This window comes from Talpa europaea, assembly GCF_964194135.1.
Source record: "Talpa europaea genome assembly, chromosome: 7".
Classification (NCBI taxonomy): domain Eukaryota; kingdom Metazoa; phylum Chordata; class Mammalia; order Eulipotyphla; family Talpidae; genus Talpa; species Talpa europaea.
This window is the reverse complement of record NC_140074.1, coordinates 53,869,602-53,893,561: the sequence shown is the minus strand read 5'-3', so window position 1 is coordinate 53,893,561 and position 23,960 is coordinate 53,869,602. Positions and strand designations below refer to the sequence as shown.

Genomic DNA, 23,960 nt, shown 5'->3' with positions numbered 1-23,960 from the left:
AATAGTCATGGAGACAGATCTAATAGACGTGTTCAGGCCTTCACTCACTGGGACTCTTGGAGGCTCTGCCCTCACTGACACACCAGAGTGAGCCCTCACCTCTACTCCCGACCCTAAGTGGCCGCCAGCCCATGCCCTGCTTGCAGGCTTTTTCTCCATCCTCTCACTCAGGAGTTGGAAGTTCTAAAATCCCACTCTGACCCGTCATTTCTTAGTAAAGCCCTTCCAGCAACGCCCCCCTTTTGCTGAACAACTCAGGCTCCTCTCAGTGTCCACGGTCTCAGAGGCCTCTGCAGCCTCGTCTCCCCCGGCTCACACCTGACCTTGAGGCACACTGTGCTTCTTCAGGTCTTTCTTGTCCACGGTGATGCCTCCAGACCTTTGCTCCTGAGGGCCCACCCCCTGTGTTACCCCTCAGTCTCAGCTCCTGGGTTACTTCTAAGCACCCCCTTTGGCTCACCTTCAGGTTTCCTGGGTCCCCTAAGTCTGGGTTCTGGGCCTCCTTTCCAGGGCTCTGTGCTTCTATTATACATTTTACTGCTCTGCCCCCAGGAACAGGGTGTCCTGTTCACCAAGTGCGAGAGGCACAGCGCAATGCTCCCCAAACACCTGCTTAATGAGTCTGCCTCAGCCGCAAAGTTGGGGCCTGCTCAGACTCGGCCCCACGAGGCGGTCACTGTATTTTGCAGACAGGTTAGGAAGCATGACTGGTCCTCTATGGACGCTCCTCATCCCAGACAGGTGACGCGGGGCATGCATGTCCGGCTACTTACTGGCGTGACCCCTTCGCCGGGGTCCTGGGAGGATGAGGCAAAGGTTGGTCCCCCAGTGGGTGCACCTCTGGCCTCTGCTCCCCCGGCAGTGCTGACGGGCACCTCGGCCACCCCTGTTGCTGCTGTTGTTGCCAAAGCTGCTTCAGTATATGGACCCTGTAAACAAAGAGTCGTGTGAGACCAGGGCACTGGGCCCACGACCCAGATTCAGCCCTGGCCCCTAGCACTTCTGGGGCATCTTTCTTTCTAAGCACTTTCCCATGTATGACTCTAGTCCCACTCTAGCCCCACAACTGGTTCAGGGTCAAAGACTCCAAGGGACAGGAGAGGCTGCAGGCACCTTTCTCCCCTATTTGATGCCAAGCATCTGTCTACACACGCCAATGTCCAGGAGACCCTTCCCGAGTCATCCGCTCCAGCTCCAGACATGTCTCTCCAGACATGGCCGCCTTCCTGGCACCTCCCCTGGTGCCATCCAGAAGCCATAACAAGCCCGATGCTTTTGCCCAGGTAGGTGTGCAGAGATGTGCAGCCAGCAGCCCCTCTCCAGGTTGGACCCCCTGCTTCCTCTTTCCTTCTGGTTCACGAGAAATGCACAGGCAGATTCTCAGAAGGTTCCACAGTAGATGCTGATGAAGGGCGACAGAGTCCCTTCGGCTGTGGGTGTCACCAAACTGACTATGTTTTTCTGAGTTTCACAAAAAGTTTTGTTTCAGTTTTTTGGTTTTTTTTTTCCTGGCAAAAAGTTATTTTTTATACCCAAAACAGCTGATCAAAGTTAGATAGACTTCCTTGCTGCAAGGCATGGCAGAGGCTAGAATAGCATAGAACGAGACCTATCTGAACCACAGAAGCAATCCTTCATATAACATACTAGGTCCTTGCAGACATTGTCTCCCAAAACAGAGAAGTGATGATCACAGGATTTTAAAAGTGAGACTCTCAGACTCCACATCAGCTAAAGCCCCAAAGGACTAGTACAGCGCCATCGGCAACAGGCCTCCTCCTTATTCTAAGAGAAGGTGCCAGACTATTAGTCCATCACCTGCCTTGGGCTGTACAGAAAAAGCTAAGGGATTTATTTGGGGGCAGAGTGACTAGAGAGTGAGAATTCCTCTGGAGAGAATTTTTAGGGGGCTGTGACTTTTCTCCTCCCTCTCCCCACTACTAAGCATTTGGGGAGCTGGATATGTCTCCCTTGGAATTTAGGAAACAAAGGGGCTCAGGACTGATTCCCTCCAGGAAAATATGAAAAACAAAGTGTGAAGGGGGTGGAGGGAGGGAGGGAGGGAAAGAGCATGTGAGAGAGTGCTTTCTCCTGCAGTTGTCTTTCTGCAGAGACACGCTATCACTCCTTTAAAGAGAGCCAGCTAAGACAGCAATGCAAAAAAAACAATAGCAGTACAAAACACAGCAAAGCAAAAACAGACAATTGTAAACCAGAGACATCCTGCAGGGGAGGAGGAGGGAGAGGGGTCAGAGGGAGGGAGGGAGGAGCACAGGGGACTGAGGTGATGGTGCACGGGTGCCTTGGGGAAGGAAACTCTATGAGGACTACACCTGAGGGGGTGAGGGGAAACAAATAGTGTTTAAAAATGAACAAGGTTGTAAAAACAAATAATTAAAAAAATAAAAAAATAAAAAATAAAGAGAGCCAGCTATGGGCCTCCCCGGTGGTGCAGTGGGTTGAGCTCAGTGCTGTGAAGCTGTCTGCAGCCTCTGCAGCTGTCCTCAGCCTCTGTGGCATGGGTTCAATTCCTGGCCAGCCAGGGAGATACCCACAAGGCGCGTCAGACCTCTCCTGTTTCTCCTGCTGCTCCCCTCAGCAGTGTATTTCGTCAGTCTGCCTGTTCTGCTTCCTGCTCTGTCTCTGGTGAATCCTCTCACCCTCCTGTGCCTCTGGCCTGTACCCCCAGTTCTAGTATAAATAAATAAATCTTTAAAAAAGAGAGAGAGAGAGAGAGAGAGAGAGAGAGCCAGCTAAAGGAGCTTGAAATGGACTCTACCCAAAGGGCCATTTATAGGGTCAGGGCCACCAGAGGGGGGGGGGAGGAGGGTGTTGGTAGGGGAGGGGAAGAAGTTCAAGCAGACGTTAAAAGACCAGTAATGGAATTTCCGTCCCAGATCCCCTGCAGGAGGACTTTCAAGGAACCACCCAATCCACCCCACTCCCCCCACGCCCCGAGAAAAGTTCTAGCAATCAGGCATCTTCCACATTAAGGCCCCTGATGGCAATTTGACCAGCCACATAAAACAGAATCCTGTCCCTTAAGTGGGCCCTTCTCTGCAGACATCCAAACCTGCTGCAGTGAGGGGCAAGGAGAGTGAAGGGAGCGAGGAGAAGGGGTAAGAAAATAGAGAGACTCCCCTAACTATGCTTCTTCCCCTTCCTGGCAGGGTCCTGCCTACAGCAGGCCTGGGTTCTGAAGGAGAGGAGCTGTATTTGTATTTTTCCTGAATTTTTAATATTATGCTAGACTTGTAAAGTATCTGTGAAAATAGACTATTACCATTAGTGACTGGGAGAGCTATGAAGTGTGTAAGTTTTTATCCCAGGAGAGGGGAGTGAAGAAGCTGACACTTGGGGGCAGGGTTGAAGGAGATGACAATGCTGCAGGGTTTTAGCAAAGGCAGTGGCGAGAAAAATACATCTGCTTGAATTTGACAAACTATGTGTCCAGCATTTAACAACCTGGCTTCGTAGCCAATTACAAACAATATAGGGGACACACCTGTGGTTAATCCGATTCTGTCTAGAAGGGGTTCAAGGGCTGAAGAAGATGTGCTTCTTCACACTTGAGCGTGAGGGAGGTAGTTACCATAGTGATGATAGGCATTCATCACCAGGCAGGGGTGAGGACCAACTTGGCGGCATCTTCTCTCCCCTCCCCCCATCCTAGTGCAGTCTGGGGGGTGGGGGTGGGAGGGAGAAGCCCTGGAAGAAGAGAAGCTCTGGAGAAGCTGAGAAGCCCTTCAGCTAACGGCCTCCTGGTCCTCTATGCCCCATGAAAGTCAATGTCAAGTCTGAACTAAGCCAGCAAGTTCACCACTGACTGATCAAATGCAATTTACCATTCACTCACCTCTTCAGTGACATGGATGAAGTTTCCATCCCCAGAACCAATGTCTGTCATGGGGGTACCGTCCACAGTACGATCCCCCTCCAGTGTGTCACTCAGGATCTCACCTGACCCTACAGGAAGCATGCGTGATGTCATTAGAACTGCATTTTGCAGTGTTGATAAAGGATGAAGTCTCTTCACCTACTGACTTGAAAAGATGACCATTATAAAAGAGAAAAAAAGAGCTGCTGAAAAATAAACATCAGAGGGTAGCATTAGATGGTGTTTCCATCACAGGCTCTGGAACCAACCACTGGGCTGGAACCCTGCTTTGTCACTTACTAACGTGATCTTAGGGTCCTCATCTATAAGTAGGGGATAATACTCCTTATCTCCTAGAGTGCTTCTGAGAATGAAATAAGTTAATGCAGGAAAAGCACTGAGGACAGCCCCTGGCAGTATAGGAAGCAATTGGTAAATGTTCACTGTCAGTGTGGTTCTCTATTTGTAAAAGGGGAAAAAAGTGCATATGATTACACATATTTTATCATCATTATATACATGCACATATTTACATAACATGTTTATGTTATATAGCAATTCTTATAGAACCCATAAGACACATAGACATGTATGGGTATATATGTATACAGATGCTTGGCTGAACCACAACGCCTGATATTTGCTTCCTCTAGAGGATAAAAGAGGAAACGACTATTTTTTTGGTTCACTCACTCCACATTGATTGAGCTGTTACCCCAAGCACATATTTCTTTTGCAATTAAAAAAAAACAACAGGGCCTCCCCGGTGGCGCAGCGGTTGAGCGCTGGGTTGTGAAGCTGCCCGCAGCCTCTGCAACACCGGTTCGATCCCCGGCGGCTCCCCGGCCACCGGAGGAGGGTCCCACATGGCGCGCAGACCTCTCCTGCCGCCCGCTGCTCCCCTCAGCAGTGTACTTCGGTTCTTCTGCCTGCTCTGCTCCCCGCTCTGGCTCTGGTGAATTCTCTCACCCTCCCGCGCTTCTGACTGTACCCAGTGCTTGTATGTATGCATGTATCAATCAGTCAATCAATCAATCAATCAATCAATCAATCAATCTTTAAAACAACAACAAATAGAGTCCTAAAGAAAAAGAAGTTGTGCCAACAAGAATGCACGCCTGTTCTGGGCTGGGGCCAGGTTAGACATGTTTCTTCCATGAACGCCCTCCTCTGACACTCCCTCAAGCCCATCCATGTGCCTATATGCACCTTCTCCACACCTTGCAGCTGGTTGGTTCAGGACAAGAGTGGTTTTACTCTTTCCATTATCATGTATGTCCTGCTCTGATCCCCATAATGGCACATTATTATTGTTAACCCCATTTTGCAGAGGAGGAATGGCTCCCGCAGAGAATAAGTGGCTAAGAGGCACCCTAAAGTCAGGTCAGCCTGCTCCTGTGCCAAGTCCTTTCCACACACGCTGTGCTCACGCACACTCCAATACAGAATGCCTACCGGTGTCAGCCCGTCATGCACTCGCCGCTTCCCTGCTCTGGCCACCAGGGGGCACTGTGCAAGCAGCTGGAGGGCCTCTGCGTCCCCACCCCTTGGAGGATGGAGGTGGAGGTGTCCTGCTCCCTGGGCCAAGATGGTGTCGTGGAAGCTTGGACTAAAACTACTAGGGTTTTTTTCCCTAGCTAGGAAAGGGGATCAGGGTTCAGGAAGCTTTCTCCTCCCCATCTGGGGTGTCTACTCAACAAGAAGAAAGGCAACATTTCAGTCAGCTCTGTTGTTTCTGTTTGACCTTCTGTCTCCTAGATAAGGAGTGTGGTTGATCCCAGGGCCCCTGCAAGCTGTGTTGGGATCTGGGACCCACTCTCCACTTGGCTCCCTCCTTTGCACTCAACACTCAGTGGAAGGGAGGTCTTCGCCCTGGCCCTGCAGCCTTTGCCCTGCAGCCTCTGCTGGCTTCTTGGCCCTCCTTGGAGATCCTAATTTCACCAAGGAGAACAGCTTTCACAATTCATAAACCACTGCCACATCCAAACCCATTGAATCCTCTCATCCACCCGGGAGGCAGGGATTGTGAACCTTCCCAGTGGACAATTAAGGAATCTAGAGCTTGGAAATGTTAAGCAACTTGCCCTAGGCTGATAGCAAATAGTTGGCGGAGCAGGGCCTCCACCCAAACTGTCTGCTCTGCCTCCACACTCCCACAGCGATGCCCTGACTCCTTCGTAGGACTAAGACTTTGTTAAATCATACAATTTTTTTTTATTCAGTACTTTCACCCACAGGCTTCCTAACTTTAGTTGTTAAAGATAGATATGTATAAATGGCAGAAGTAAAAAGCAGGATGAAATATATGATTATAGAGGAATTGTAAAATACAAAAAAGAAAAACCACTCAGAGTATTTTGTTGTATATTATTCTAACACACACACACATTCACACACACACACACACACACACACAGGCCTACATAGCGACCTATAAATAGATACAAATAATAAATAGACACAAATATTCGAATCCAGGCCATAGCAAACAGTTTGAAGATCTGCTTTTTCGTGGAGGTCATGCAGCAGGAGCAAGTCCGAAGGTCACGAAATCTTTGTATCACCCCTTCGAGGGTTCTACATTTGAATAAAAGACAATTTGCTCAGCCAGTCCCTACTGCGGGGTGGTTTGGGTTGTCTTTTGACCTTGTATGTAAATCTCAGTGCTCTGGTGTTGTGCTGAAATGGCCACCTTTCTGATAGGCAGAAAACACGGGCTCATCTCAGGCCTCAAGCAGCTGTCAAGCTGTTGCGTGGGGTGACATCAGATCTGGGGCTCTTGCCAGTGCCCCCCTGCACGGCTGGAGGATGAGCAGCATAAGAGCCCTGGATGGGGAGCCGGAGCTCAGCCCTCCCAGAGCTTGCATGGATGTCCTGGGTCCTGGAGCTTGCTGGCACCCCACATCTGCCTCACAGGAGCTTATATGGCCTGTGAGTTAGGGTGCTAGTTGTGAGATTGGAAAGAGTGGGGATTCTGGAGTCAGGCTGGTGCTGTGTCCTACCACTCAGGAGCCTGGGGATTTGGGAGTGGCACCCACCTTTCCAAGCACAGGTTTCCATCACCATAAAATAACAGGTACTAACAGTGACTAGGTGATGTGGGACGAGAGCGGAAGCCTGTGAACACTGGCATACAGCAGGGATTAATGAGCAGGAACAATTTTGACAGGGTTTTCTGTTAAACCCTGGCCTCTTTGGGAGGGACAAAGTTGGGGGATTAAAAGTTCAGGTATCCAAAATCAAGTGCCAGCTCTGCTATTAAGGATTCAGCTGGGAGACAAAGTGCCCGGTGACTTGGTTTCCCCCTCTTGCATGTGAAACGAGCACGATTCCTAAAGCACATGAGGGGAAGCTGGGGTGAGAACTCTCGGTGGACACATCAGCTGGGCTGGGCACACAGCCGCTACCCAACGCCCAGGTGCACAGAGGCGCAGCAGGGACTTGCCTGGCTCAGGGTTGCCGAATGAGATGTCACTGGAGTTGGTGGCTCCTGGGGTCCCCTCAGGTACAGGTTCTCCAGAAATGTCTACATCCTCGGAGGGAGGTGATGGAGTTGGAGGGCTGTTTATAGGTTCAACTTCTTCTGTGTTAAACTGAAGGGGGGAAAAATGAGACTCAAGATTTGCTTGGTAGAAAAGCAGCAAAAACAGCCACGAGTATCACTGGAGAAAATCAAATATCCACCGAGGGGTGAATCCAGCAAGCTCTCACACTAAGTCTACGAGGCGAGCACGCTCCATTTTAACAGAAGAGGAAACTGAAACCCAGGGAGGTTATGTTCCTGGCTCAAGTTCAACAACCAGTAAGGGTAGAGCTGAACTCACACTACTGGTGGGACTGGGATCTGCACCAGTTCTCTTGAAACCGCGGAGGAGAGTGGGGCTTAGGAATCTAGGAAAGAAAGTGTGGGTGCTCCACACGCCACCTGGTCCACCATCATCCTTTCTCACTTCTCCTGGCATCTGGGGAACTGCAGCCTGCTCCCACTTTTGCCTTGCACTGCTGTCCCCTGACCCGGGAGAGAAGGCCCTAGGGGGCTTGGGTCCCAACTCCACTACCGTGTGACCCTGCAAAGCCACCCTCTTCTCCAGAGCATCTGCTGCCATCTCCTGCAGCCATGTTGGAAGGATTCAACTCTGTCATCTGTACAAAGCACCAGGCACACAGTGGGTATGGAGAAACGCTGGTCCTCTTCCTCCTGCCATTTTTCTGCCTCTGTCTGAAGCTGTTTGGTTCCTGTGCTCCCTCCACCAGAAAGCCCACCTTGATCAGCCTCCAGCCCATGATCATCTCATGCTCTCAAACCCTGTTCCTCTTTCCTATCTCTTGCTCAGGACTACCTTGAGTCACTGGCATCTCTGCCTGAACCCATCTTGCTTTTAGGTATCGAATGGTCATGGGGAGATGAGGGCAACCTCAGGCTGGAAGGCCTGAGGGACCACCTTTGTGTGCCCTGCCTCTGTGGACATGCAAAAAGGTGGCCAAGGGCTGATGGGCATAGAGATCACAACACTGCCCAAAGCAGCCACCCTCCCCTTGGATGGGCAACTTGAACCCTGGACTGCTCCATCCCAAGTGCCCAAGAATTGGCTGCAGTTCTGGTAGTGGACCTCTACCGCAGGCCAGCGGCGCAGGGTCATGGCCTGAATCCTGAACGGGCATCTGGAGACCTGTGTTCTAGCCTCAGTCCTGCCCCAGTACCCTAGGGTTGGCCAGTCTCTTCCTGTCCCAAGGTCTCCGTTTGTCCATTTGTACAAAAGGCAGTTTTCTATACGTCTTTATAGAAGGAAGTGAGTTATATATAGGTGGCTCCAGTGCTGAGAGACTATGGTTATTGCACCCCATCCACATCCCTCTCAGTAGAATTCTATAGCCCCTGCCTTATTTCCATCTTCCTGCTTTTTCTATTAGATAAGTGAGGGGACAAGGCTGCAGCTTCTGTGCCCAGTGGCTCAGGCATTGCTGGCTTTTTTCACTAAAAACGGCCTCCTTGGTGTTTATACCATCTGACTCAGCACTTTCAAAACCACTTCCTTGTCTTGCCAAGGGGCCCATTCCCAGGAGGGGGGGAGGGGTGGCCCACACCCCCGGAAGGATGGTTGCCTTGCCCATGGGGCCAGCTGTGAGCTCCCGGGAAGACAGACTATGCAGCCTGCAGGATGCGGGCCCTGACTTCTCTCTCACAGCCAGAGCCCCAGTCGGCGCGACAGAAGCCACCCTCCAGGGCCACATTTCTCTGGCAGGCACTGGGCTGAGACCTGAGCTTCCTCATCTGACTTGCCATAACCCGTCAGATAGCAATGGATTACTGTTTTAGGGAAGAGGAAGTGAGACTAAGTTACCCAGATAACACAGCGAGGAGGCGACAGGGCTCGTTTGCCTGGACACGCCCTCATGACCATAAGCATAGGATGGCTGCGAGATAACTGGTATTCCTGGGCCTTGGGGACTTCTCAAAATGCCCACTGACTAGAACTTTCCTGACTTTCCCAGAGGAGCTGACAAAGTCACACATCTGAGAATAGTGAGGTCAGACTGGAGGCTCCAGGACTCCCCCCTAACTCTCAGCCATACATGCCCACATAGACGCCACTGTATCACACTCACTCACCGGGGCCTGGGTGTAGGTGACGCCTTCCAAGATCTCAGCTACGCCATCTGCCTCCTGAAGGCCGCTGCTCTCCCCTGACCCCTGTGTGGAGACAAACCGAGCCAGACAGATGGGGCGGCTTACAACCAGGGAAATCAAAGAAACCAGGCCTGTGGAGGAGCCGGGAGTGTGTGTGTGTGGGGGGGGCGGCGGGGTGTGCGTGTGAGAGAGACAGAGACAGGGGCAGGGTAGGATTGAGAGAGCACATGTACAATGCACGTTCTTGGCTCTTCTTTTTGCTTCTTCCCACAGTTTATTGCTCAAGTCAAAAGGAAAAAAATGCAATCAATTTAGTCTCTAATACAATTATTTTCATTTGTTCAGGATCCCATCGATCTCTGTCGAAGTGTTAGGAGGCAGACTGAGGGGCACCCTGGGATCCCCAAACCTGCACACTCTAAATGCCCTCCACCACATAAAGACAAAGCATTCTCTTAGTGTAAAAGAACTTCAACAGACAGAAATTTAATAGAACTAGTGTGCATAACACAGAGACAGAAGAAAGGATGTTACTCAATAAAACACCCAGTTACCAATACCCATGCCCAGCCAAACAGAGTTGGCCCAAAGCAGGGCCACTGAGGCTTGAAAACTTGCCAGAATTCTAAGGCACCTTTTGGTGGGGACCCACAGGAAAGGGACAGAAGGGGCCAGGCATTTCTGGAAGGGAAGGAGGAAAATCAAAGTCAAGATACAGGCTGCCATTGTTAGCCTCCCCATGGGTTTCTTGCCCATATCTCTTCCAAGTGTCTCCTTCCATGTCCCCCATGTTCCTTGTTGCAAGTCCAAGGCTTCAGGACAGGCTTGAAACAGCTTCTTCACATGTCTCTGCTCTATGTGCCTCCTCCAGGTCTCCTCTCAAGTCTCCTCTCTGTGTCCAAGTTTTCTCTCCAAGCCCTTTCCTAGCTTTCCCTGACCGTTTAGCTCCATCCTTCCTTAGGTGGGGCAGGGAACCTGGAACATACCCTTTCTATGAGGATTACACTGTTACAGAAAGGCATCCCCAAGCTTTATGTGGCTATCTCCAGGATTTCACATTGGGAGCCATGACACTGCAAGGATATCTTCCAGTTGCTACTTAATCTTAATAATTAGCTCCACATGGCAGCCAAGCAGCCAGTGCACCGTTTTGTAAATAATACTTTATTTACACTCTTGGGTTGTTTACTTTTTCCACACTATCAGCAGTGCAAGATGGAGGAGTTCATACCCTGAGTGCCAGCTGGGATCAGGGCCTCAGGAAGTGCAGACACCCTTACAGAGCCCATTTTCACCACTGAACAAAGTCAGCAGCATTTTTTACTGAATGAATGAATCAACTTTGGTTTTAGGGAAGAGAATTAAGAGCTTGACTCCAACCACTAGCATCAAAGATAGCTTCTGCCTAGAATGTTTCTTCTTCCTTGTCTGGCTTGCTTGTTTTAAATCTGAGAACCTGATTCTGGTTTTATACAGTTTGAATTGGTTTTATACAGTTTGAACTGCTTTTAATTTATTTGAACCAATTTGAACCAATATCCTGTCAGAACCAGTTTCAACTAGTTTTATCTGGTCAGAACCAGTTTGAGCTGGTTTTATCCAGCCAGAACTGGTTTGAACCAGTTTATTTGTTCAAAAACGGTATTGAACTGATTTAATCAGCTCAGGACTGGTTTTACCTAATCAGAACTGGGAATAAGTTTTGTCTAGTAAGAGCATGTTTGAACTGATTTAATCCAGTTAGAACTGGTTTCTGCCAGTTTTATCCAGTCAGAACAAGTTGTATCCAGTCAGAACTGGTTTGAGCCAGCTTGAGCTGGTTTTATCTGTTCAGAACTTGTTTGACCCAGCTCTATCTGTTCAGAATAGGCTTGAACTGGTTTAATCAGCTCATCTGGTCAGAAGATTAAACTAGTTCTATCTGGCCAGAACAGGTTTGAAACAGTTTAATCTGGTCAGAACTGGTTTTATCTAGTCAGAACTGTTTTGAGTGGGCTTGAACCAGTTTAAACCATTTTAACCTGGTCAGAATCAGATTTATCCAGTCACAATTGGTTTTATCTGTTTGAAACCAGTTTGAACTCTTTAATCTGTTCAGAACCAGTTTTATCCAGTTTGAACTGGTTTACCCAATCAGAATAGGCTTGACCAGTTTTAATTGGTTTTATCCTGTCAGAACCAGAGTTATATAGTTAGAACCAGTTCAATCCAGTTTTTTCTGGTCAGAACACTTTTGAACTGATTCTATCTAGTCAGAACCTGTTTGAGCTGGCTTTGCCTGGTCAGAGCCAGTTTTAGTTGGTCAGAATTGGCTTGAACTGATTTTTATCTGGTCACATAAACATCACATGACACCCACGTGATGTCCATGTGACCAACACATGACAATTGCATGACCTTCACATGATATTGCATAATGTTTGCATGAGCATCATATTACATTTGCATGATATTCACAAGACCCATACTTGCTTGTCAGTGGTCAGCATTAGCTCTTCCCGGACTGCTTCCCTTCCATTTCCTGCCCCCACCCACCCCACAGAGCTTGGGTATGAGGAGGTCCCCTGTCACATTCAGTTCTGTCATGGCATTTGGGTGTGTAAATGTTTGTGAGCAGCTTGAGGAGGGAGACAGTTCCCATTTATCTCTTTCTCACCAGCATCTCCCTAGGGCTGTCACCCAGAAGGCAGTTAGTAAACCCTGGAGGGAGAAAGGAGGGAGACAAAGAGGGAAGGAAGTGGGCAGAGGGAGGAAGGAGAGAGGCAGAGAAGGAGACAGGGAGGGAAGGAGGGAGAAAGGGAGGACCTTGTCCACCACTCCACCCTCAATTTAATTCATTTGCCAAGCATAAAGGCTCATTTTAAGTTCATTTTTATAGGAATTTACACCCAGAATGTCTTGGAGTTTTCACTTCAGTTTTAGAATCCTGACACGTTTTCTTGGCAGAAAGTCTGGAAACCAGGCCATTGACTGGCACCCCATGGAAGAACTTAACACCTTAAAAGAAACACAAGCCCCCCCCACACCAAAGAGATGGCTGAAGCTCTTAAAAAAAAAAAAAAGTCAAAAAGCCCAAAATAGGACTCAGCAGTGCCTGCCAAGATGAGAGATTTTAGAGACTCCATGACGTTGGGGGTGAAGAATTGTCTGGAAAACCCAGCCTTCTTCTGACTGATTGATGGCTGTGACTGCCAGGCCTACTCTGGGGATGTTGAGGGGCATGGGGGGCTCACCGAGGATTCTTCAGGTTCACACAACTCCTCAGGAGTCCTGGGGTCCGGGTATATTATGAGCTGCTGAATGGAGCCCTAGGGAAAAGCAGAGGGGTCACAAGCCACCAGGGAATCCAAACCAACCCTATGTCCCATCTTATTTAGGGGGACTCTCCTTGGGCCAAGGCCCTTGAGGAATGTTGTGTTCAAAATGCAAACTAACATGGTCACCTCGTGTCTCCCCAGGTCCTCAGCTTGTCAAACCTTGAAAAGCACCCACCCTTTAGAAACTTTCTCCTGTAGCTCAAAATTCTCAGCTGGAATGCCTTGCGCCCCCACCCCCCCACAAAGCTGCGAGTCAGCCTTTCTGCCTCTACTCCAGCCTCCTCTCCCCATACCTGACAGCTCATTCTCAAAGATGATCCGAAAATTTTTAAATTGTTGATCAAACTTTACCTTCGCCTTACTCACTGTCTTCCACTGTACTATGAATAAACCCAAACCCAGCCTGCGGTATTAACAAGGCAAGGGAGCAGTGGGCACATGTGCTAAGTGAATAACAACAACTCAGGGTGTTTTATAGTCTGGCTTATTCACAAAAGCCCATTTTGACTGTCAAGTCAGTTTTCTGATATTTTTTCAGGGCACAGAGTTCAAAAGGAATAAGAGAAACAATCTCACTCTATTATTCTAGCTTATCCACCTCTCTAAATATTTCTTCAATGCAGCCACGACCCACATCCAAAGATGAAACCACTGAGGTGATGACGACCCGCACTCTTCACAATGCCTCACAATATACAATGACTTGTCTCCCTCCACCTAGGAGCACGTGGGTCCCCACTCACAGATCAGAAAACAGAGGATCAGAGGACCCGGGCACTGTTCAAATTCTGGACCCAGCATTCTTTCCCCCAGGCCTCTTTGAGGACATGCGGAAACAATAATGATAGCAATAGCCGCCTGTGTTTGGTGCGGTGAGCCTGTGTCCAGCAGCCTCCCCCATCGGCAGGCACAGACTCACAATGAATCTTTCCAGCCCCGTGGCTCCTGCGTTGCCCACGAAAATTCCCGAGCTGGGCTGGAAAGCCAAGGCTTGGGAGGAGCGCCGGAAGGGAACACGGTTCTGCTCATCACAGTCCACCAGGAGGGTCACTTCCTCGCCCTGGACGATCACAGCCATGCGGTTCCACCGGTGAGTCATGACGGGCACTGGGAAGGCGGCAGCTTCCTGGGACACGGAGGAGCCGGGCTCCGTGTAGTAGAGGATGACTCGCTGGCTGCCATCCTCCACGCCCGAGAGCCGCAGGCCCAGGTAGATGACCTTCTGGAAGGCATCGGTGATGGCAAAGAGCACACCGCCCTGGGCGCTGCCTGGCTTCACTGTGAAGCTGATGGCAAAGTCCCTGAAGAAGGTGGATGGGATGAGTCTCTTAACTGGGCGGCCAACATTAGCACCGGGGCCGAAGCTGTAGGCTGGGAAACCACCATAGCCCGTGACGAAGGACACGGATGAGGGCAGGGGGACGCCGATAAGCACAGTGAGGTCCAGGGGGCCTTGGGTAGCTGATTCTGCAGGGAGAGAGAAAGAGGCCACACTTCACACATAGATTCCACTCTGCTTGGAAATGACAAAGCGATGAAAAAAGTCACGAATGAAATGGGATCCCTCAGGAGACTCATGGTTTTTTCTTAATTATTATCTTTCAAATATTTTGACCACAACCCACACCAAAAAATGCACTTACATTGTGATCCCATATACATGCTAAATGCACACCTATAATACTGCAACAAATGCGTCCTAAAGCCGTGTTTACCAGGTGCTCTGACAGGATCCTTTCTTTTTAATTATTCTATTCTATTATTCTTTCTATTTTTGTTACAAATACACTGGCACCGATCTCCTAAACTGATGTCATTGCCCAATAACAAGTCACCATCTGCAGTTTGGAAAGTATTTCAAAATATTTCCCAGCACATGGGTAGAACTGATAATGTTTTAACTGGGAGATTTTTCTATTTATTTGTTCTGCTTTGAACATGGTCTGCTGTTTAAGAGCTTCAGGGCACAGCAGGAAAAGGCAGGGACAAAATGAAGTGTTCTCAGACCTCAAGACCACTGAAATTTGCATCGTCATCATTACCCTCTGCTGCCACAGCTGTCTCATCATCATCATCCACATTCCCTGAGATCTCCCTCTGAACCACCCTCTGCTTGAAACTCTTCATATACTTTAGCTCATCTAATCCTGACTATTAGATATAGGTGCTATCATTCTGTTTCACTTGGGAGAAAACTTAGAGAAGCAATGAAATCTGCCAAAGTAAGTTTCATCAAGGTTCAAAGCCAGAGCGTCGGACCCCAGATTCCATGCTCTGTCTACCACACCTTGGAAACAAAGTACTAGATTTCCACCGTGGTGGCCTGGGACGACTCCAGCTGGGGAGTCTTTGTCCCCTCAACCATCATTCCCTAGGAGAAACCTGGGCATGGCCTGGCTTACAGGGAAGCACTCCCATTCATTGCCAAGGTGATGCCCAAGGTCTTGGCGGTGAGATGGGAAGGTAGGTTCCAGGAGAGGTGGACAAGACCCCTGCTGCCAGGGCAAAGGACAAGCGGGGCCCACTGGCCTCAGAAGTGCCATAGACCCTGAGGATTCAGCTAGATGAGGAGGCCTGCAATGAATGAGGGTCAAAATCAAGCAGCATTCTCCTCCTGGAGACCACAGGACAGAGCAGACTCACCTGGTGACTACCTGGGCTGCAGCCAAAGGCCAGAGGCTCAGGAGAACCTGAGTGACCAACGGAAAGGCTCAAGCCACTCAAGGCACCATGGGTAAAGCCCCACAGGATGGGTCAAGGTGCTTTCCAGAATGCCTGCCTAACCCGGCCTAGTAGACATACTAACTAGCTGTGTGACTTTGGGTGAGTCATTTAACCATTCATGATGCCTGTCTCCCTCTATGACCTGAGCCCCATGAGAATGAGGAATAATTCTGAGTAATGTGTGGGATCAGTCCCGCCAAAAAAGTTTGGATAGATTTTTCCCAGGGTGGCCAGAGAAGCCTTTCCCAATACGTGTCGTCTTGGTATGCAGAACTAAGGTCAACCAAGGTCCTCTTGGACCTCTGTTACTATTGGTCCTCTGTTACTATTACTCAAAGGATGACGGTTACCTGGATGTAGGGGCATCACCAGAAACCACCTTTTATAAGAGAAACCTATCTGAAGGCAGGGCACACATCCAATGGTGAGACTGTCATATGAAGTCACCCCTCCTCATCAAGTGAGAACCCCTCCTCTTTCCCTGGTTTGCCCCTGTTCCTTCAAAATTTAAGGTTATGAAGCTTATCCATACCTATGCTATTAAAATTGCTTCTTTCTCCTACTAATCTATCTGACATTAATCTGTTTGTTTATCCAGCCTCAGAAGCCCCCAACGGGGTGGGGTAGGGGAATGTTCCCCTGTGCCTCTACAGCTACAATAAACATTCCCTGTTCTTTATTATATCCACCCAGCAGCCCCAAGAGGTGGACGGGCTGGGCTGCACTCCCATGTGCTGACGAGGAAAGGGAGGCTGACTGGGGAGCTGGGCGCCCTGCCTGTGTCCTTGAGTGCCCCATAAGGGACAATAAAGACCATGTTTCTCATACATGATGTCACTGAGTCCTCCCCGGCAGCCCTGGGAATTACCGCTGTTGTCCCATTTTGAGGAAGATGGAGGACGAAGGCTTGGGAAATGAAGTGACCAGCCCGAGGTTACGGTCGGTAGGCGGCAGGACATGCCCCAGCCACGGCTGGCCTGACTCAGCTGTGTCACCGCTCTGGTCTCACAACAAGGGGGCTCTAGTCTGCTTGCCGGGCCAAGGACCCTTCAGCAGCAAGAAGGATGGAGTTGAAACCTCGGAGGTCCAGGAACTCAAACTTCCCTAGAGGATAGGAGAGGATGCACCCTGATTCTCGCCTACCCCCTATCCCTAAAGAGATGGCTGCCCAGGGCAGCACTTCCTCGCTGCATGCATGAGAGAGACAGACACAGAGACACAGAGAAAATTATTATTAAATATTTAGGACAGAAAAAAGCAAAATTAATAATATGAGACATGTAAAGATGGCTAAAATGGTAAATTTTATGTATTTGTATTTTACCATGATTTTTAAAAAGAATAATGAAATAAGAGGATTAAATGAGATAATATGAGGTGCTGGCACAGGGCAAATACTCAATAGATGGGGGCATTTATTGACCTTGTCACATCATTATCATAGATTTTCAGGTTCACAAAGGAAGGCCAGGTACAGCAGCCACCTGAGAGGAACTGAGCGTGGCCTGTCCAGATGGTGGCCGTCAGCCAAGTGTGGCTCTTGGCACTGGACTCATGGGGCCTCCCACTTGAGACATGTCCTATGTGTGAGATGCAAATGGGATTTCAAAGACTTAGCTCAGAGAAAAGAATGTAAAATGTCTCATGAAAAGTGTTCACACTGATGAATCACATATTGAAATGATAATGTAGGAAATGCTGGGTTACATAAACTACTATTTCAAAAAGGAAGATGTTGGGAAACAGGAATCTTTATATTTACCGGGAAACAGTGCCCACCATTCTGTTTAAGAAAGGAAATCTCAGGGTCTCCCTGATGGCGCAGGGGTTAGAGACAGTGCTATCAAGCTATCGCCAGCCACTGCAGCATGAATTCGATCCCAGGCCAGCCAGGGAGCTAATCCACATGGCCCAGCAGACCTCTCCTGTCTTGCCGTTGTGCCTCTCAGCAGAGTATTTCAGTAGATCTGCCTGTTCTGCTACCCACTCTGTCTCTGGTGAATCCTTTCACCCCCCTCCCCAGCACCTCTGGCTCATACCCCAGTTCTTGTATGCATAAATAAATAAATTTTTAAAAATAAGAAAGGAAATCTCAGCTCAGCTGGAGCGTCCCCGAATGGTCAGATCCTACTCCCCTGCCTGCTCCCAGAAGCAGTCACTCCTGGGTTTGGGGGCTTATGGTCCATGCCTGCTTGGCATGTTCACTCAGAGTACATGTCCCCAACAGAACACAGAACCCGGAGGCCTGTCTCTAAACCTCATGGAAGCGCTGGCAAGCTGCATGTATACCTCTACCACTTTCCCCCCCATTCAACCATGTGTTTTTGAAATTTATCTTTTCTGGTAATTGCACTCCAGATCTCATATTTTCACAATAGTATCTATGGTGTAAGTTAGCCACGATGGGCTGGCCCACTTTTCTGTGGATAGGAGGTTCCCATCACTGCTGCGTGGACTTTGTTACACACGTTTCCTTATGCTCACCTGCACAGGTAAGTCCTCCACTTGAGGGTGGAATTATTAGGTGATATGGGGGTATCCACCTGCAGCTTCACTGAATGTGGCTAAATGTCCTTGGAAGCAACTGTGCCACTTTATCCTTTTATTTTCCTTTCTTATTTTGGGAGGAGGGAGCAAAACAGGCTCTATTTTTACAAAGTTGAGTTGCAAAAATTTCTTGTTTGTTTGTTTGTTTGTTTGTTTGTTTTTCTCTTGTATTCTCCCATTCAATCTTGGCTGCCAAAATCAGATAGATAGGAAGTGCGAGGACACTTTTTTCTCACATCTGTAGTAGAAACCTTGGCAGAACTGTGCCATTTTTAAAAGTTGAGGCATAATTGACATATAGCATTATGGAAGCTTAAGGTATACAGTCTGTTGATTTGACACATTTATACAACCACCAGTAGTGTTAGCTAACACCTCCACACGTCATGAAATTATCATTTCTTTTCTTTGGTGGGTGAGAACATTTAAGATGCAACTTGCCATTTTACATGCCCACCAGCGGCATATTCTTGCCAACATTGAGGGGAGGCAGAGAAATGCAATTTGGGAACTGCCCACAGGGCTTTTCAACTATAGTGATAATGTTTATTTCTTAAACTAGGCGATATTCAAAAGTAGAATTGCTTATAAAATGCCATGAAAATGATTTCACAATATTTCAGTGAAAATGATTAACCGTCATCAACAGAAGAGCAAGTTTGATTGCTCTGGTGCCTGCTGAGAAAACTTCTGTGACCACCAGGGGGCCCTCCTGTGGACACCTGACATGCAAAGTTTGGGGGTCTGGGCCTGGTGTAATGTCTACTCCCCACCATGCCCCAGCACCGTCTCTGGCGTGCCCCAGACTGTCCAGGTCCTGGTCCAGGCCCTCTCCACTTTATAATCAAATGCTTTCCCCTCTGCCACCCACCCCACCCAACTATTTTGCCACAATAACTCCTTTTCATCCTTCAAGATGCTAGTAAAACCTGTTTCACCTCCTGCATGGACAATCTCCTCCCCCCATCCTGGGGCTGCATTAGATGTCCCTCAGTACACACTGGGGTCCTCCATCACAGGGTTTAGCACACTGCATACTACTCGCGGTCACTTCTCTCTTTTCCCATTGAGCCCTGAGAACAAGGACCACACCATTCATCTCCATGCTCTCCAGGCCCAGTCCAGTGCTGAAAACAAGTGAGAATTATCAAGCCAAAACCTGAATGAAGTCCAACCCCCTCAGGAGGGGGAACTGAGGTTAAAGAGGGAAGGAGTTGGCTGACTATGAACTCGGATCTGAATCTCAATCCAATGTCTTTTTCCTCCAGTACGAGATGTGCCCTACAACAAAAACTGCTTTTAAATACAAATTCCAAAAGGGCAAAAAAGATCAATAAATTTAAATTTAACTACATGGATATATTTCTTTTCTGTCTAGCAAAAAAGGAAAATCCCCACAGTGTCAAATAAAATCCCCAAGCTGGACAAAAATATTTGCCGCATCTATCACAGTCAACAAGGGAATGACCCTAATCCATAAAGCAAATGAATGGGCAGGAAGGCAAGAACTCAAAAGAAAAATGGGCAAAGGATAAGAAATTCTCTTCACAGTAACGGAAAGAAAAATGGCTCTTAAAGATAAGAAAAGATACTCAACCTCATTCAGAAAAAGAGAAATACCAGTTAAGTCTACAAAATACCACATTCCTGATCAGATTGGCAATGATCAGACTGCTGGATAATCTTCGGTGTTGGCAAGAGCTTGAGGAAACAGGCTATTTTATGCATTACCAGTGGGAGTGCCAATTGGTGAGAGAAGCGTGGGAAGCACTTTGACAACATTTATCAATATTACAAGTGCATATGTAGTCACTGACCCAGCAATTATACTTCTATTTTGTTTAATAACAGATAAAATTATGTATGTTGAAATGCAAACCATGTAAAAAAAAAAAAATCCACTATAGGACCTCCCCTGGTGGCGCAGGTGGCTGAGCACTGTACTGTGAAGCTGTCCGCAGCCTCTGCAGCGCTGATTGGATTCCGACCGGCCAGGGAGGGTCCTACATGGTGCGGCAGACCTCTCCTGTCTCGCCCGCTGCTCCCTTCAGCAGTGTATTTCGTCAGTCTGCCTGTTCTGGTCCCCGCTCTGTCTCTGGTGAACCCTCTCACCCTCCCGCGCACCTGGACTGTACCCCGGTTCTTGTATAAATAAATAAATAAATCTTTTTAAAAAAATCCACTATAGCATTGTTTAAAATGCAGTTAAATGTCCATCTTTGAAAATGGCTAAATGGATTGTAAATTTTGATATAGCCATGCAATGAAATATAATGCAGTCTTTAAAAAGGTGCCTTACCCTGGATATTAATATAAAACAATCAATAAGCTGCATTGAGTAAAACCAAACAGGCCAAAATAGGGTACAGAATAGAATTGCTATCAGTCGGAAATAGACATATTAATACATATTAAATGCATGAATACATAAACTGTATTTTAAAATACATATTAGACTATCTCTGGAAGGATATACAAGAAACTGAGACCAGACATTATCTCCAGGGATGGGAGCTGTGGCTGGGGGATGACAGGAGACTCTCTTTTCCTTGGATGTTCTTGTACTTTTTGAATTTTACGCCTGGTATGTGGTGTGAAAAATATAGACATTTACATATTTTCAAGACATTAACTCCTTCCATCCCCTTTATAAAAACCTTTTCGTCTTGCTTTTTCTTACTCAGATATTGCCCCTCTTTGGAGAGAAAAAAGGTGAGGAAAGAAATAGAAAGAAAAGCAAACACCCCACTGAGATTTCTTTTCTCCCTTTCAGTTTACAGATAAGCTAACCCAGCCCCTGGGGCCCTGCCGACAGCTCTGCTTTCTTCTCCTTTAATCCTGGAAACTTCCCCCAGTTTCTCTCTCCTACGGAGAACAGGAGGGATGCTCCATATTGCGGAGGATGCTCCATGTTGGGGGTGGTATGTCCCAAGTTGGAGGTACTCTGAGTTGAGGGTGTGCTTCAAGTTGGGGGGTGCTTCATATTTGGGGTGATGCTCCATGTGTGGAGAGTTTGTAGTTTCACAGGAGCCAATGGACTGGAACCTCTTATCCAGTGGTCTGTTTCCAAGTGGTGTCCCAGGAATTCCAGGGACATGGGGGGGTTCCAGGAATGGAGGAGGGCTGGCAGGGGTTGGGAGGGTCTTGTTCAGCACTGCCAGGGCTAATAGCCCAGGCTTTCGTGTGGCAAGTATGGGAATTATTAATCCCAGAAGGATTCTGCTTTAAAAATAATCACAAATCTATCCAACTTCTTTGTTTTATAGGCACGGAAGTAGCTGCCCAGAGAGAAAGGTCCCTGGGCAGCAGACACAGCAGCAAAGCAAGTGTGGACAGAGGGGTGCTGGCTCTGCTTTAGGGTGACTTGAACGACAGGTGGCCTGGATCTGGTCCCCTTCCCTTCATCCCTACACCTGCTGCCCCTGCCTCTCCAGGTACTGGTCCTTGGTGGGCCTGCTGGAGAGCCCACAAAGGAGGCAGCCCAGGGGACAGCGCTGTTGAGTCTGGACAGCGCTGGGTTCAAAGCCAGCCCCCTGCATGTCCCAGAATTCTGGGCAGTGACTTATGGGCAACATGGGGTGTTCTGACCCACCTCCCGGAAGGGTACACGCTCAACAGTGAGTAAGGACTTGGTATTTGATTCCATCCAAAGGCACAAGCCTAGCAAAAACCAAAACCTGCGAAGATGTCCTCCCTCTCATGCCCCTGCGGCCCAGGCCTCAGCCGTGTGAGTGTTAGAGAGGATGAGGTGCAGGCTCCAGGCACCAGCCCTTGTTTCCAGAGGGGAGCCAAGCTTGGAATCCAGAGGAAGCCCAAGCCGGCCCACTCCCACCCTTGGCTGTTCACCCCCTCTACATGCACTGGGTCACAGCATGGTGTGGCGGGAGCGACCACTAGCCTGGAGTGACCCCTGTTCAGCCTGCTGGCTTATATCCCCTTGGCCTCTGGCAGGAGGGCCACCTGCTCAGGAAGCCACCAGGGAGGAGAGAAAAGCCAGGGAGCCAAGACAAACAGGCCCAGCCACTTGGTCCATAGGCTTGACCTGGGATGGCTCTGTGCTGGGCTAGAGGGGTGGAGATCACAGCCGGCGGGGAGACATCCCACCATCCTGGAGAAGTCAGGCTGATGGGCACTGACCATGTTACCTCAGGAATCTTAGCCACCCCTCCCCCCACCGTGGGAGGAGGCCACACTTCACAGACAACGATATACAGCTGTGTAACTTGAGTAAAAGAATAGATCTAAAATGCTTCACACCCAGGAAGGACTCAGCCAGGCCGAGACTGCAGCCCTGGGGTCAGGCGCAGGTCCCACATCCATGGACGTCACTGCATGCTCATGCATCACCAGGAGATGCAGGCTTCCTCCCATCACCATATTGGGTCCCAGGGGGTCCCCTTCCCCCCAGGCCCCCATGCACATAGCCTAGGGTAAAAACAGAGGCCCCGGCAGGAGAGACAGGACTCTTGAGATGAGTCCTTGCTCTGCCACTGACTCTGTCTGTGCTCTTGGGCAAACTGCTCCCCATCCCTGACATTAGTGTCCCCCTCTGCATATCAAGGAGTCAGACAGAATGGGCTCTCCTGGCTGTACCCCTCTTCCACAGCTTAGGTGATTGTCTGACTTCAAAACATCTTGTAGGTCTTCATCTAAGCTCAGCTTTAATCTCTCACTTCATCAAGGCTCAGGGATAGCTTCATTCCTGGATTCTTAAGTACTGGTCCAATTTATGAATTTGATGACATTTAGGCCACACATCCTATGCCGTGTGGTGGTGGGGATATGGAGCTGGCCTACAATGTAGGCCCTCAGGAAGCTCATGATGCACATACGAGCCATCTGTGTGTGCTACTCACCAGCTCCAAAGCCTTCAATGGCTCCCCAGTACCTTCAGGATGAAGTCAAAACCCACTCAAGGCACCCTCTGCTTCATCGTGTCATTCTCTGCTTTTCCTTCACTCTTTGCTTTTGCTGTTTCTTCTACTGATGATACCCTTCCTCAACTTATCACAGACAAATCTTCCTAAACTGCACCCCAAGACAGTGGTACCCCCCTGCACAGAGCCACAGGCTCACCTCTTCTCTTAGCACCCACATCGGGGCTTGGCACAGAGCGGGGTAGCCTGAGGAGAGAGGACAGACAGATACAACTGGGTCTCACTCCCCTCAAGTCTAGTTTAGACTCCTCAATACAAGCACACAGAGAGGAGAAATCAGACCGTTTTAGAGATGGACTAGGCAGAGGAAAATCTGAACAGTCACCACAGGGTGAGACTTTCTTCCCAGGGGCCCAAAACCAGTTTCCATGGAAACCAGGACCGAAATTTAGTGATGGAGAAACAAACAGGGCAGGGTGCAGGTTTTTCTTCCACAGAGTTGACAGCAACCTGGCCAGAGAAGATGAAAAACAAGAACCTTCCCTCAACCACAGACTCCTGGACATATGATGCCTCCCCTCCCCTGTCAAACCTCAGTTTTTCCTTCTGTGAAATAGGCTGTGTCAGTTCTTCCACCTGTGGGGTCCTGCCTGAGGCTACTCTGGACTTTGGGGCCTTGCCTCCCTAGGGAACCAAATATGGCTTTGCAAAAATCCATTTCACAGATGATCATCTGGGACTCGGGCTCAGTCTGGGGCTTGTTAGCATTTAAGACCTGAAGGGGCCAACGTGTGGTCCTTTGGCTCTGGGTGAGTAATGGCTGTAGAGAAGCCACAAGGAAGGAGAGGGCACCCAGGATCGTGCGTGGCAGCACTCTCTGGTGTCGATATAGGGAACTGCACCTCCACAAGGCCCAAGGATGGTTTCCTGGTTGCATCTGCAAGGGGTGCTGCTGTCCATATCTGGTAGAGCAGCGACAAGAGGATCCC

At 48.9% G+C, this 23,960-nt stretch overlaps 1 protein-coding gene across 1 annotated transcript in view; it reads right to left on the bottom strand.

The window, feature by feature from the left end:
- Positions 1-23,960, bottom strand: part of COL15A1 (collagen type XV alpha 1 chain) — a gene marked incomplete at both ends in the record, with an annotated part of 94,642 nt that overhangs the window by 43,614 nt on the left and 27,068 nt on the right. The window contains 6 exons of the mRNA XM_084237798.1: positions 774-929; positions 3,857-3,966; positions 7,323-7,470; positions 9,489-9,569; positions 12,740-12,814; positions 13,743-14,290. Of these exons, the coding sequence (XP_084093924.1) occupies positions 774-929; positions 3,857-3,966; positions 7,323-7,470; positions 9,489-9,569; positions 12,740-12,814; positions 13,743-14,290 (1,118 nt within the window). The remainder of the gene's footprint in view (positions 1-773; positions 930-3,856; positions 3,967-7,322; positions 7,471-9,488; positions 9,570-12,739; positions 12,815-13,742; positions 14,291-23,960) is intronic.